This window comes from Macaca nemestrina, chromosome 5 (assembly GCF_043159975.1).
Source record: "Macaca nemestrina isolate mMacNem1 chromosome 5, mMacNem.hap1, whole genome shotgun sequence".
Classification (NCBI taxonomy): Eukaryota; Metazoa; Chordata; class Mammalia; order Primates; family Cercopithecidae; genus Macaca; species Macaca nemestrina.
In genome coordinates this window covers 22,840,397-22,855,227 of record NC_092129.1, presented here as the reverse complement: position 1 = coordinate 22,855,227, position 14,831 = coordinate 22,840,397, and the positions used below count along the sequence as shown (strand labels likewise).

The 14,831-nt window shown below is 38.7% G+C and overlaps 1 protein-coding gene across 3 annotated transcripts in view; it reads right to left on the bottom strand.

Annotated features, from left to right (window-relative positions):
* LOC105465496 (solute carrier family 35 member F1) overlaps window positions 1-14,831 on the bottom strand; it is a 404,409-nt gene that overhangs the window by 44,087 nt on the left and 345,491 nt on the right. For all 3 annotated transcript variants that reach the window (XM_011713944.3, XM_071096363.1, XM_011713946.3), the window contains exon 4: window positions 7,423-7,582. In XM_011713944.3, the coding sequence (XP_011712246.1) occupies window positions 7,423-7,582 (160 nt within the window). The remainder of the gene's footprint in view (window positions 1-7,422; window positions 7,583-14,831) is intronic.

Here is a 14,831-nt window from a genome sequence, read left to right as displayed (position 1 = left end):
TGTGTAACTGTTAGAAAATGAGAGTGAAAGGATTTATGGGTTGAAATTTTCAACTTCCCTGAGGTAAGTAACATAAGAGTGTAAATATATGAAATTCACTATCACATTAACATTTTTTCATTAAAAATTCTTTTTGTGTTAAACTCAATTTTGGGCTGGGCGTGGTGGCACACGCCTGTAATCCTAGCATTTTGGGAGGCCGAGGCAGGTGGATCACCTGAGGTCAGGAGTTTGAGACCAGCCTGGCCAACATGGCAAAACCTTGTCTCTACTAAAACTACAAAAATTAGCCAGATGTGGTGGTGGGTGCCTGTAATCCCAGCTACTTGGGAGGCTGAGGCACAAGAATCCCTTAGAACAAGGGAGGTGGAGGTTGCAGTGAGCCAAGATTGTGCCACTTCACTCCAGCCTGGGGGAAAGAGTGAAATTCTGTCTCAAAGAAATAAATAAATAAAAATAAACTCAATTTTGGTTGATTTACAACAAAATCAATGCTTTACCCAGGTATTTCCTAGAGTTGGGCAAACTTCCCACTCTAGGAAGTATGGAGCCAGGGAAGGAGGAGAGTAGAAATAAGCAGCTAGAATGACCTCACTGGTGGGCTCTGTACCCAAGTGGTCTCTGGCTCTGTCCTGCATAAGTCAGCAGTGCAGGAGCTCAGCTTACCTGCAGCTCTGGGGCAGTGGAAGCTGAGGTTGGAAAGGGTGCTTACTCCAGCATGATTCTAAGGAAAGGACTCACGATAGCTTAGCCCTGGATTTCCTGATGAGCCTGGGTTCTCACTGTTCAGTGGGGAGCACTGAGTGTTCTTTAGGTAGTGGCTTCACATCAGAAAATTTGGGCAGGGCTTGCGGAAAGACTTTGGCACGTGGTCGCCTTGGAAGATTCTATCTCTAAATGGTGCCACGTTTTCTAAGGGAACTTCCTTTTCCTGTCAAGGATTGGAGAGACAAGGGAAAAAACTCCGAAGGTAGCATTGTGCTGGAGTCATCCTCATGGGAATGGAGCTGAGAATGGGATTTTGTGAGAGCTGGAAGTTCTCTTTGGGTTCATGGGGAGTTAGGCATCACTGCCCAGGAGATGAGCTGAGAACTTGAGGAGGCCCTAATGAGAAACCAGACTTGGTGAGAGGTCCCTGGGCAGATCTTTTAGGAAAATTAAGGTTGCTGTGACAGAATGTAAAATCTTTGGCAACCTGATTAATCTTTTTTATGTGTCAACTATAAAATAATGACAAACTCTTAATTTTAAGTAGTTCATCTGAAGAATGACCCATAAAATAGAACGTATCTATAACTAAAATTGTAAAGTTATAATGAACATGATCCAGTCTCTTTTCACTCAGAAGACATTTTAGAGCCTTGTGATGACATGGGGTCATTATTATGAATATCAATTACTGTTGTACTAGTGAAGTGTGGAAGTGCTGCATAATATAATTCTTGGTTAATAAAATTAATTTTATAGAATGAATTGAAGAAAGCTAAATCATAATGACATATTTTAATAGAAATTAGGGAAGCATCAATCTACCTTTTAAAAGTCCTAAAAAGAGGACACACTATTTCAGTGAATAGTCTCACCAATATTTTTCAAACGCCACATGGTTATGGCCTCTTCTGTTAACTAGCCTTTGACTGTAAGAAATATACTCATCGGTATTTTGAGTTTTCACCAATTCAGTAATAATTATTGATCATCACAACACAATTTTGTGTAACCACAAGTTCACAAGTATTTTCTATGTTATCACTAACAAAAAGATTAAATATTATTTATTATAATTTGCTGATAATTATATTTGTCAGTTTTTAAGTCATTTGAAAGTAGTACATATACATATAACATACATTAAAACTTAAACATAATTAACCAGAACATAATTTTATCCAATTATATAATGAAGTGTTTGATATAATAAAAAGTACAGGTACTAAGACTAATATTTTGTGTCTAAAATTTGTATCTAGTTAACTGGAAATTATAACATATTACATTAATAATATATAAAATATTAATATAGTTTATGTACTGTTAATGCAGTAGATACCTGACGTGGTGATAGCAATTTTTGCACAATGTTCATGGGCAAAGTTATGCTAGAACATCTGTCATTTATGTGTGTATAAAACCACAATAGGTGATAATGATTTATAAATTTTGGGTAAATGGACACATTTAAAATTATGAAATGTCTGCCCAAACCGATAGTTCTCTCCCTCCTCTAAATTTCACAGCAATGGTATCTGTCTATGGCACCCACCATATTCCACTCCTTGTCTGTTACTTGTTAACTTGTGTATCTCATCTTCCCGCAGCCAACTGTTCTCTTACAAATCATGGTTGAAGGGCAGGGACTATGGCTCACTCAGCTGTATATTCTGTGTGGTCTCTAGCATGGACCCTGGAGCATTATACATGCTCAATAAAAAGCTAAATGAATTGAGTTGACTGAACATGTCTTAATACATCCTATGATAAATGTTTTCAGTGAGAACAGTTTTCAATTTATTGGTAGAGTTGAGTCTGATCACATCTCTATCACTTACTAGCTGTGTAATACTGGGCAAACTACAGAGTCTTTCTGAACTTCAATTTCCTTATTTTAAAATTAGGTTACTGTGAGAATAAAATAAAATATGACATGTAAAATGCTTAGCATTGTATCTGACACTTAGTAAATGTTCACTAAATGGTAGTTTAAAAAAGTGAATACATTATTTCCTGAACCACCTGTCTCTTTGGGTTGGGCATTTCTCATTTTGGATTGCTCCTTGATTCTAATCAACCTAGTTATAATTGTTTTGCAAAAACTGGCTTTCCTTATTAGATTTTTGTTTAAGTACTAGAAACATCATGTTTGGAGACATGTTTGTGTATGCGTGGTGGTGGGAGGAAAAAGGAAGGCTATTTGAAATCATGACTTACCACTAGGACAAGAAATAAATGGTGAGTTATACTATTCTAGAGTGTTGAAAGACTGTTAGTGCAGTTCTGGAAAATGTATCCATCCCATTGAATACATCTGCCTCTCAAATAGGGAGAACCAACTATCTCGTTTTCCTGGGACTCTGTTGGTTTTAGCACTAAAAGTTCCACATCTGGGGAACTTCTCCATTCTGGGCAATCTAGGGCAGTCACTTACATTAATTTACTATGATAAAACGTCTTTACATTTGTTATAGAAGTCACAATTATGGAAAAAGAAGGACTAAGTGTTATAGCAGAAAGAATAATGGCTAAATTTCACATCTGGGCCACGTAATTTGGAGATGGTGTGTCCTTAAACATATTGCTTATCTTCTCTGAGGCTTGATTTCTTCAGCTGCAAGAATGACAATAAAAATTATTTGCATAGTTAGGAGGATTAAATGAAATAATCTGTATTAAAGTACCTGGTACCTGTGGGCACTCAATAAAAAATGTCATTTTTACTTGATTTTGTTTGATTACCTGGCTCCTTGAAAATATTTTCTTTTCCTTGAAATAAATAGAAAGTTAAGTGTAATAAAAAATTATTGTTGGCATCTAATATCTTTGATAAATGAACTAAAAGATGCAATAAATGTATTGTGTCAGAAAGAGGATATTTTGAAGGGCAAGAAGGATATTTCATAACAAGGAGTTATTTTGATTAGGTTTTATCTTAATCTTATTACCTTCTAACCTTGCCTTTTATATCCATTAAGTTTTCCCAAGCAAGTAGAGAACTCCTGGTGCTGAATCTTTTCAACTTTACTAAGTCATTTTTACACACTCCAACACATCTATAATATTTATAATATTCTCAGAAGCCACTTCCATGCCTGTTAATTGCCCCACACATCAGTAAATGCAGAGATGATCTTTCAGAGGAGGCCTCTACTGCTGACATGGAGCCAAGGTGACAAAGAGAATACACGTATTAAGACCACTGATTTTTTACCAGTAAGCTTGGAAAAGACATTTCCTTCAGGTGAGCTCAAAGGGCGTCCTATAGTGGGTGATCAGTTGTACACGTGACACACATAGAATGAGAACATAAGTGCTGTTTGCATCCTTCCCACCACGTACACCGCTCTATAGTCTCTAAGGCAGAGTCTTCCGGGCTGGGGACTAGGGTGCTTTCTTTCCACCTCTGTCTAGAGTGGGAAAACTTGCTGGTCAAGTTTCAACAAAAGCCCTATTCCTGGCACATCATTCTGTGCCCCGAAACACGTTGTACATGAAGTACTTCATGCCATCTAAGAAGTTTCCTTCAGCCAGACTTAAATCAAAACAAGTAATTCCTGGAGAGCTAATGAAGAAACACGCGGACAAAGTAGAATTAAAGCAATTGCTTTAATTATAAGGAAGTCAAAGAAACTTTGAAAGGCCAACATCAACGTGCTTGGAGACGGAATTGTCAAAATTCCAATGAAGATGAAACATAGATCAAGCATTATAAAAAGGATGAAGTTAGACAGTCTCTTTTCCTGTGCAAAACTGTTGATACAGTGATGATAATTGTATTATTATTATTCTGATTTTTTTTGAGATAGAGTCTTGGTCTGCTGCCCAGGCTAGAATGCAGTGGTGCAATCATAGCCCACTATAACCTTAAACTCCTGGGCTCAGGCGATCCTCCCGCCTCAGCCTCCCAAGTGGCAGGACTATAGGTGCACACCACCATGCTGGCTAATTTTTTCTGTAGAGATGAGGTCTCACTATGTTGCTCAGGCTGATCTCGAACTCCTGGCCTCAAGTGACCCTCCTGCCTTGGCCTCTTGAGTCGCTAGGATTTCTGAATGTGCTTGGCCTGGTGATGACATTTTATATGGACTTGGATGCCTGACTTATGTTCTGGTGATTACCTGCAGTATTTTAGAAAAGTTTTGTGATCCTGGCTGATTAATGCAATTGAACCAACTCTGCCATAGAGATGAAAAAAACGAATATTTTTGATAATGATATATAACAATTTTAGGATTCTACTGACTTCAAAACCAGTGGGTTTTTTTTTTCTTTAAAAAAATATGTTCTCTGTGATAGCTTAAATTGCTGCCTACTTTAATATTTTTATAGAGGCAGAGCATGTCCAATCATAATTTTATAAAATGAGTCCTTGGATCCTATATCTGGGCTGGTCTTAAAACATCACTCTATGTACTTGGGCACCATTTCAATACCACGGAAAGTGCTCCACACTGATAAAGATTAATTCTGTTAACACTGATGCTTTGTATATCACAAAAGCAATGATGCTGTGGGCCTTAAACAGATTCACATGCAGAAACCAAATTCCACTCCAGTATGTTTTAGCCACATCTACATTGTTTTTTAAAAATGACACTTTGGAAAGACTCTCAAACGGACTTACTTTCTTTTTCTTAAGTAGTTTTGCTTCTTTTCTAGCACTTCATTTAAAATCAAAACAACATTTTTTACAGGATTAATGAATACAATCTAGTGAAATCAATTCAAATTAGCTTAACATTCTAGGCTTAAATGTTCATCTTTATAGTTGACTATCGAATGCAAGATGATGGCCAAGATGAATGGCTGGGGTTCATGAAGGTAGAGTTTTTATAACTAAGGGTACTTGTTTCTGCTTAGCCTGTGTTTACACAGTGTGTGGAAAGCTGAGAAAGTGTAATTACATTATGACTTTAGGCTGGCTGTGGTGGCTTATGCCTGTAACCTTGGCACTTTGGGAGGCCGAGGCCGGTGGAGCACTTGAGGTCAAGTGTTCAAGACCAGCCTGGCCAATGTGGCGAAACCCCGTCTCTACTAAAAATACAAAAATTAGCTGGGCGTGGTGGCAGGTGCCTGTAATCCCAGCTACTTGGGAGGCTGAGGCAGGGGAATCACTTGAACCTGGGAGGTGGAGGTTGCAGTGAGCTGAAATTATGCCACTGCACTCCAGTCTGGGCGACAGAGCAGGACTCTGTCTCAAAAAAAAAAAAAAAAAAATATATATATATATATATATATATATATGCATGCATATATATGTATATATGTATATATATGTAATTATATATACATATATGACTTTAGAACAACTGGCCACATTGTATAAGACAAAAATATTATCTGGTCTGAAAAGATTATTCATATCAACATTACTACATGCATATAGCATAATATTGGCCCTTTCATATGACATCTATTGATCTGTTATGGAACCAGTGTTTCATAGAAGAGAATCTGGGAAACACTGAGGTTTTCAGATTTCTATTGAAGTGGGGACCGATGGTATTGTGTAGGTGGTATGGATGTGTGAGGCTGAGGTTGTCTCTCTTTTGTTCTATGTTGTATCTTCAGCTCCCAGCAACATGGGACAGAGAAGGAGGCCTGCCCTGGAGGCCAGGGGCCTTGTGTTCCAGTGTCTGCTTTGTCAGCTCTGTGACTTTGGGCAACTCAGTTGGTTTGGATGCATCTTGGTGTTCACATATGTCAATCATAAAGGAGCTGAACAAGGTCCTTTTCAGTTATAAAGTTCTATGGTGCAACACACATCACATCATTTCAGAGACTTCATGTGACCTTGTCTCATAAAAAGAAATGGTCCACTTTTGACTCTTTATCATCTAATTTCCTAGAAGAAAGGGCAATTCCAAGAACTATAGAAAAGTGGATACTTTCTATCCCATTTCTAATGTTAACAAAGAAGATCATTTTTTTTTCTGTTCCAAAAACCCTTCTGTAGCAAAAATTTTGGTACATTTTAAAGAACTCCAATGCTTTAAAAAGGGTCTTCTGGAAACCACCCTGGCTCAGGGCTCCCCCAGCAGATTCACAGCAATTTGATGAGTGAATCATGCAGCTTTACCTTGTGGGTTTATAAACTCTAATTGATACCAATAATCCCTTCTTGTAAAACTAATTAAAAACCGTGTGTGAGGAGACAGAACTTAACTCTCCCCACTAAAATTATGGAGCACTCCTAACTAGTCCTCAAACTTTATTTACTTGTGGGCCTATAAACCAACCTTCACCCGGTAGTTTGAAAGCTCAGTCTTTCTCTGGCTTGACAGAGAAAGGTTTGGGGTTGGGGAAATGTGTGGAAGGCCCTGTGATTCAGGAGTGAATTAACTCATTACCACCAACTCTACAAAGGACCAGGGCTTGGGCCAGGTAGCTGGTTCAGGAATGAATTGACCTCCAAAACATCTTCTTGGTAGGTCATGACTCCCAGTTTTAAACACTGTCTGCATGTTTCTGAATGGATGCAGAAAGAGCATGAAAGCTGTATTTTGCATCCTCATTCACTCAAGAAACATGCATTAAGCACCTCCTATGTGCCCCGTTTCAGGTGTGGGGAACAAACACGAACAGGACACAAAGAGTGGGAAATCCAGGTTCCTAAGGTCCTTGTTTTCACCCAACTATGAACATTCCATTTCTTGTCTTCACCTCACCCGCAGAGGTAAGGAACCTGGTGAACATCCGAAGACTCACCTGCTCCCTGATGTCTTCCCACAAGCACATCTGCTCCCACCATGCAGCCCATTCCCAGGATGCAGACGACGATGCCGATGAAATGCACAGCCTTGTACCGGATCAGCAGGAAGAACCAGGAGAGCAAAATCACGACTGGGATCACAAAACAGTCCAGGAGCTATTGGGAGGGATGAAGGTAAACAACAACAGGAAGTTCAGGAGGAAGCTTTCCATGTAAAAGGGAAAAGTAATTTAGTTCTGCAAAAAAGGTTCTGTCTTTCCCCTGAACCTGAGATTTTGTGTAGACCCAGACTTGATGTAGTTAAAACAGAATCTGAAATAAATGGAAATTAGCTTTATTTATTTACTTAATTGTAAACATCCCCCAAACTTTAAGGGAAAGGGGAGAAGGCAAACTGATAAGACAGGCTGGTGGTGAAGAGTCTCCTGCCTCCAGGTGCTGGGGCAACTCTGCCTCCTGTCTTCTTCAGAGCCAGACCATGCTCCACGGGAACACCTTTAGTTTGGGGAGAGTATACCCGGCCTTTTTACACTGTCCCCCTATTTTACGAGAACATCTGGGAATAGGAGGTAAGGGTGCAGAGGTCTTATAATGTTTTATAAATTATTAGAAATTAGACAAAAGTTGAATTTAACTTCTCCTGGACAGCTGTCTTCCTGCTACCAGTAAAAATTGATCTGTTCTTGTCATTTCATTCTTAAAATAAAAAAGTGCTCTAAATATAAATGCAAATTTATGAGCCTCAAAAGTAGAAATACTTAAAAGAACTATTAGAAAAAAAATTTTTAAAGAAAGTTGAATAGAGTATAGCAAAAAAATTTGATTTCATTTTTTTATATATTTTGTACAAATAGTGAGATTCCATCTGACACGTAAGTCCGAGGAGTTGATAGAGAATTTGCCCCAATTATGTAGAGAGATAATGTGGTGAAATGAGAAGACCCCTGTCCTAGGAGTCAGAAGACCTGAATTTGAGTACAAATCCTCATTTACAGCTGTGTGATCTTGGGCAAATCACAAGCTCAGGAGCTTCAAATTTCTGTTAGTAAAATGAAGATAACAACTTTCCCCAAAGATCAGTATGAACCTCAAAGATACTACACATGAAAGTAATTCTTAAATCACGAGGCCCTCATTGCTGGTCTATAACCCTGCTTTCAAACATATGCTTTGGGCTCCATGGAATTAATTCAGACTCTACCACACCGTGGTAAGACCTCTGGATACACTATCCAAGACAGGGTCTCTCTTAGACAAAGTGATGTCACACAGAAGTGTAAGTTCCTTGTACCACATGAGGAACTTGTGATTTGTCCAACTGCCCAGTATATCTCCTTGCTGGAATTCTAAACAAGTGGCCCCTACCACCCAGCTGCCAGTACAGGGCAGTGATCCTCAATACTCCTTCACTTTCATTGCCTATATCCTATTGATTACCAAATTCTGCCAATTTAATCTTCCCAACATCTCTCAAATCTACTCATGCCACCCTCTCCCACTTCTGCCACCTAGACTGAGCTAACATCCTCTGCTACATGGAACAAGCCTCTCCTTCCTGCCCCAGGGCCTTCACTTACGTACACCCCTCCTTCTGGAGTGCTCCACTGCTTGAACTTCCTCCTCCTTTTCCTTCAGGCCTGCACTTGTTAAGTTGCCTCCTCAGGAAAGCCTCTTAGATCCCCAAGCTAGGTCAAGTCCTGTTTGATGCTTTTGTTGAACCCTGTACTTCTCCTCTGTAGTTCCAATTGTAATAGTACTTAATTAGTACAGGATTATTGGCATCAGAACACTGCTGGGATTAGGAGTATTCAATAAGAGATATTGAGCAAACATATGCAAATATTTTTAATGATCAGAAACATCAAAATAGAGTCTCCAAGATTCACTGAAGGCTGGAAAAGGTTTGTGTATTTGCAAAACATCCCTGAACATCAGAGTGGCTCCTTGGCACTGCAAATAGCATGCTGAATCCCCTCTATCCTCAAAGCTTTTTGTGACCTGGAGAGATGCTCGTGTTTCTCTGTGCACTGGTCTTCTCCTCTGCAAAATGAAACAAGCACTCAGAATAGTAAGCTATCCCCAGGGTTGCTGAGATGATAAGGTGAGGAAGGACCATGTGAATGCTAAGTAGCACTGTGATGGCTGGGGGCTGAGCCCAAAGGTCACAGCACTCTTGGAGGGGCTATAGGAAGGAGGTGGTGGCAGGCAGGATTTTACTACAGCACACAGTTGCTCACTGCAGTTAATTAGCAATGTAAGTTAATGATGTGGTAATATGCTCTAAGGTGGGTTTCGCAGCTAGCCTCAGATGCTATTTAAGTATATTAGGAAGTTTCAGTTTGCCATTGAAAACTGTTCACTGGGCATAAAACAGTTGGTGTTTTGTGTTAAAAATTAAAAATGATTGAGTCAAGTTGAAATATTTAGCTGCACACTACAGAATTAGGGTTTCATTATCCGGCTGGAAGCCCTCGGTCAGTGGAGCTGAAAGCCTCTATTCCTGAATTATTGAGGGCAAGCTAGGCCATCATCCAATCTTTGAGGAGGGCTGAAGTGAGCTTTTAAGTTCTCAGTGTCATTAGAAAACCCAAAGAACTTGATGAGTCCTGAGATCTATTCCCCTAATGGTTTGAGTTGGAAAATCCTTATTTGTAAGTGTCAGGTGGTTCTGTGGGTAAGTGCAAACTTTTAGAAAGAAGAGAAGGGAAAGAAGAATATAATCATAATTTTTCTTAAAGAAGGATACAATAAAGCCAGGGTTTCTGGGGTATCTGAGGAGAGAAGCTTGGTGCTTATGATACAGTGGGGCCTCAGTAATTGGTGGCTGAATAAATCAATGAATGGTCAGACATGTGGTATCACTGACCGTCAAAAGGGACATTAGAGATAATCAAGGTTGCTACTGGCATTTAGGGTGGGACAATTCATTTTGCAAGATTGTCTCATGTTCTCTGCAGGGCAGTTAGCATTGCTGGGCCTTGACCATTAAACATTCTACACATTTGCAAAGGCCCCTGGAGGGCAGTCTCTCCCCAGTTTAGAATCACCAAGACCCCTTTATTTAACAGTTGAGGATTCCTACGTCCCGAGAGGTGAAATGATGTGCTCAAGGTCACACAAATTGTTAGAATCAGCAGAAATTGTGTCATAATAATTTTTTGAACAATGTTTTAGTGAAGGTCAATGACAGGAATATTTAATTGCTACAGCTGAAGGTCTCACCATGGCATCTGTAACTATTGAGAGAAACTGTTTGGCAGCTGCTCTTACTAAACAGGCTATTCTTTTTTAGTGATTTTTGCCTTCAGCTTTCCCCTCGTGGTCATATAACATAAAACATACTGACAAAATAATTTTCCAATAGTTTTCTCCTAGCTTAATTCCTTGGCTAAGTGGTTGTTAGAGTGGTAGAAAAAAGAAGCATTATAACTGAAACTGTTAAAAAAGAAAACAAACAAACAAACAAAAACTCCTCTTCTGATTGCCATTAATCTTTTCAGTAGATTTAACTTTCTTTGCATACATCTCTGAATCTAAAAAGAAATTATAAAATATCCATACAAAAAAATAAACAAATATTATTTTATAACCATCTTATGCTCTGAAAACTCTCCAAGGACATTAAAAATACTTTAATGGAAAAGTGAAGTGTTTATTACTCTTAGATTTACATAGCATCCTTTTTTCCCCCCTAAGAATTTAAATGAATTTCATTCTCCTTATGCCTTGAATCCTCAGGCAACGTATGCCAGAGGTGTCTACGATTCTGTTTTCTAATTTTATAGAGATGGTTGAGCACAGTGGCTCACACCTGTAATCCCAGCACTTTGGGAGGCCAAGGCGGGAGGATCACTTGAGGTCAGGAGTTCGAGACCAGCCTGGCCAATATGGAGAAACCCTGTGTCTACTAAAAATACAAAAATTAGCCAGGCATGATGGTGCGTGCCTATAATTCAAGCTACTTGGGAGGCTGAGGCAGGAGAATTCCTTGAACCTGAGAGGCAGAGGTTGCAATAAGCTGAGATTGTGCCACTGAACTCCATCCTGGGCAACAGAGTGCGATTCTGTTTTCAAACCAAACCAAACCAAACAAAACAAACAAAAAGAGAGAGACACGGAGGCACACAGTACACAACGGCTTGGGGCAAAGTCTCTGAAGTCATGGTGATAGCAGGATTATTATTTGAACCTTGTAGGTGTTTTTAAACTTTATTAGATGGGGTCTCATTAAATTGCCCAGGCTCATCCCAATCTCCTGGGCTCAAGCAATCCTCCTGCCTCAGTCTCCCAAGTGCTGGGATTACAGGCGTGAGCCACTGCGGCCAGCTTGAACCTTGTCATTTTAAATAACATTTACAGTTGGTTGCATTAAGTTTACACTTAGAGTTTGTAAAAACGATTATGTTATTTTTATGGTAGACAAAGTGAATCTTCACAACAGCCCTTTAAGGGAGTTATGACTGCATCTACTTTATAAATAAGGGAACTGACAGTCTAAGAGAAAAGCAAATTAGTATTAGAATTGGGGCTAACACACTAGCATCTGGACTCCTAGAGTTCAAGTGCAGCTTCCAGAAGTTATTTAAATAAAAAAGGTTCATGTTGACATTACTTTTAAGACAACAGAAGAAAGTCAACATTAAGTAGCATTAAAATTTTAAAAATACGTATATGTACAGGAAGATTGAAGCATCATTTAATTTCCCCTCTCTCTCCCTACCTCCTTTTCTTTTCCTCCCCAGCTGATCTGACCATCTTATCACCGCACCTTTCTCTGCAGCCTTTAATCACATTTGGTTATGCCCTCTCCTGCACACACGCATCCCATCCCTCCCTTCCTGCCAAAAGCAACTCGAGCTTCTCTCTGGACTTCTATGGATGCTCCCTCCCTTTGCCAGCACTCCGCAGACCCCTTAACCCGGCTTTAGACACTCACGCTTCTGAAAGTGTGCTCATCACGATGCACACAGCTCCCCCAAACATGGTCATGAAGCTGCCCCAGTAGTGGACAGTCTCATGAAGATGGAACATTTTCTAAGTGTCTGTGAGATCTGCCTTCAGGCTGCAAACCCTCTTTACAGCTGGTGGGTCTCCCCAGTTGTATCCCGGTTTTACAGAATATTTTACAAGTCTTTGGTCCACAAGAGTTCACAATTCTATGTCTGGGATGCAGGAAGAGGCACAGGCTGTGGAGATATGGGATGGGGACTGGGGGGCTGTCTCCCCTTAACAAGACTGCTAGTGGCTTTGGGCAACCACTGGCACACCCCGGCCCCAGAGGCGTGGGATAGAGGGAGCTAGGAAAAGCAGAGAGAGGAAGTCCTCTGGGTCATCAGTGCTTCTGCCTCACCCCTGCCAAGTGGGCGGTCAGCTGCTACAGCCATCCTCCCTTCAACATCCAAGGGAACCTCACCCTCTTCTCTGTTTCCCTGGCTCTTTCCTGCAACGCCCTCTTGGAAGTCATAAGAGTTGAAGAATTAAAGGAAAGATAAGGCCAGAAAAAGTTTATTCTTCATTCAGCTGACATTTATTGAGCATTTACCAAAGCCCCAAGCCCCTAGCCCCTGTGTGCATTCCTATCAATTTGTACATTATCTTTTTTATTGCCAATTTATATCAAATATAAACTTTTATAATTGTTTTAAATTTGTCATGTGATTACTGATGAAGCAAAACTTTCTATTGAATTATTAGTATTATTACTGATATATAAAATATCTTTATATATTATTAAGACTATTAGACTTTTATCATATTTGCTGAAAATATTTTTATAGCTTTAAATAATTATGGGTTTAAATATTTATTTATAAGCTCATTTTAAAAAAAACTTCTTCTCTCTCCCCAAATCAGCGAAGTAGTCATCTATGGTAAGTGATCTATGTGTTCTTTTAGTTACTTATTCCTTTTTTAACATTTAAAATTGTAATTCATCTGGAATATTTTGTTGCATGAAATTAAATTAATAGCTAATTCAGTTTCTTATTACAGTCCACTTTCTCACTACATTTGTTGAATAATCAGTCCCTTTCTTGTTGCTCTGCAATATTTTCTCTACAGTATATTTTCTATATATTAAAATCCATTTTTGGGCCATGTTATATACCATACTACCAACAGTATCATGTTGCTTTAATTGCTGTAGCTTTACAAATGCATTTTTAATGTCTTCTAAGGCAAATTGGTTTTCATTACTCATTGTTCAAAAAATTATCTTAGCTATTCTCATCTGTTTTTCTTTCCAGACGAAATTTACTGCCATAGTTTTTAGTCTTCAACATCCCTCCCCCTCTTAAAAAATCCCCAGGGATTTCAAAGAGCTTTTACATCCATTATGTCATTGTCAAATGTTAAATGAAGGCTTTGGGGGAAAATCTATATCTTTCTCCAAACTCTTATGGAGTTTCAAATGAAAGTTTGAATTTGGATATTTGTGTTTATTGCTGGATAATATCAGTTGGGTATGAATTACCCTTTTCAAAAAGAGCACAGTGATATTGATGTCAGATAAAAAAGACAGAGGGAATTTGTTAGAAAAATGAGATAGTCATATAGCACTTAAATGTTATCCTTTAGCCTACTGTTAACTTTTCTGAGTTGATTATGCAAAGTTCCATCAAATAATCTAAAGTAATAACAAAATTCATTGTACTTTCAAAAGAATGAGTAGCTTTGCCCAGAAGTGCAGGAAAAAGCCAGTAAGTTACTTCTTTCCATAAAAGCAGGAAGTGCTTTCTTCTAAAAGATCAAATTTGTAACTTCAGTTTTACCTGTTCAAAGAATTACTTTAACTCATGAAAAAAATAATCAGAGTGTAATAAAGTTAGTACATTACGTATTTTATGTTTTCTGACTTATATGCTCTGCAACATGGATGAAAATGACAAGGAAATCTAGGTAACTAAGATGGGAAAACTGCTCTGCAAATTAAGAACAGTGATTTCAGGAAATCTCCATAGCATTCCCATTTTCTACTTACAAACCTAACAACTTGGCAATGCTTGTTCTTCATCTTCAACTTACGGCTTTTAACTACCTTCAGAAAAGCTGAGTATGGTATTATGTTTCCATTCTAGTAAAATGTCTATTTAGAGACTGTCTTTTGTGTCTAAAATACTACCTGTTCTTTTTTTTTCTTTAATGTTGGATGCTGTGGTTCCAATCACTTAGTTTTCCTCTCTTCTTGGATTTAACTGGCAGAAAATAATAGCTTGATTCATTTGAAACTGCCATATTTGTAGGTCAAATTGGTTGTATTCTACATGGTTCACCTAAAAGACCCCAAGAACCAAATGGAGATCAAACAGCTGTATTAATTTTAAACCAGCTGTATTAATTTTAAATTGGAGAAGGCAGTGTTGCCTCCAGTCTCCCACTCCAATTTAACTTAGCCTAAACTTTCTTA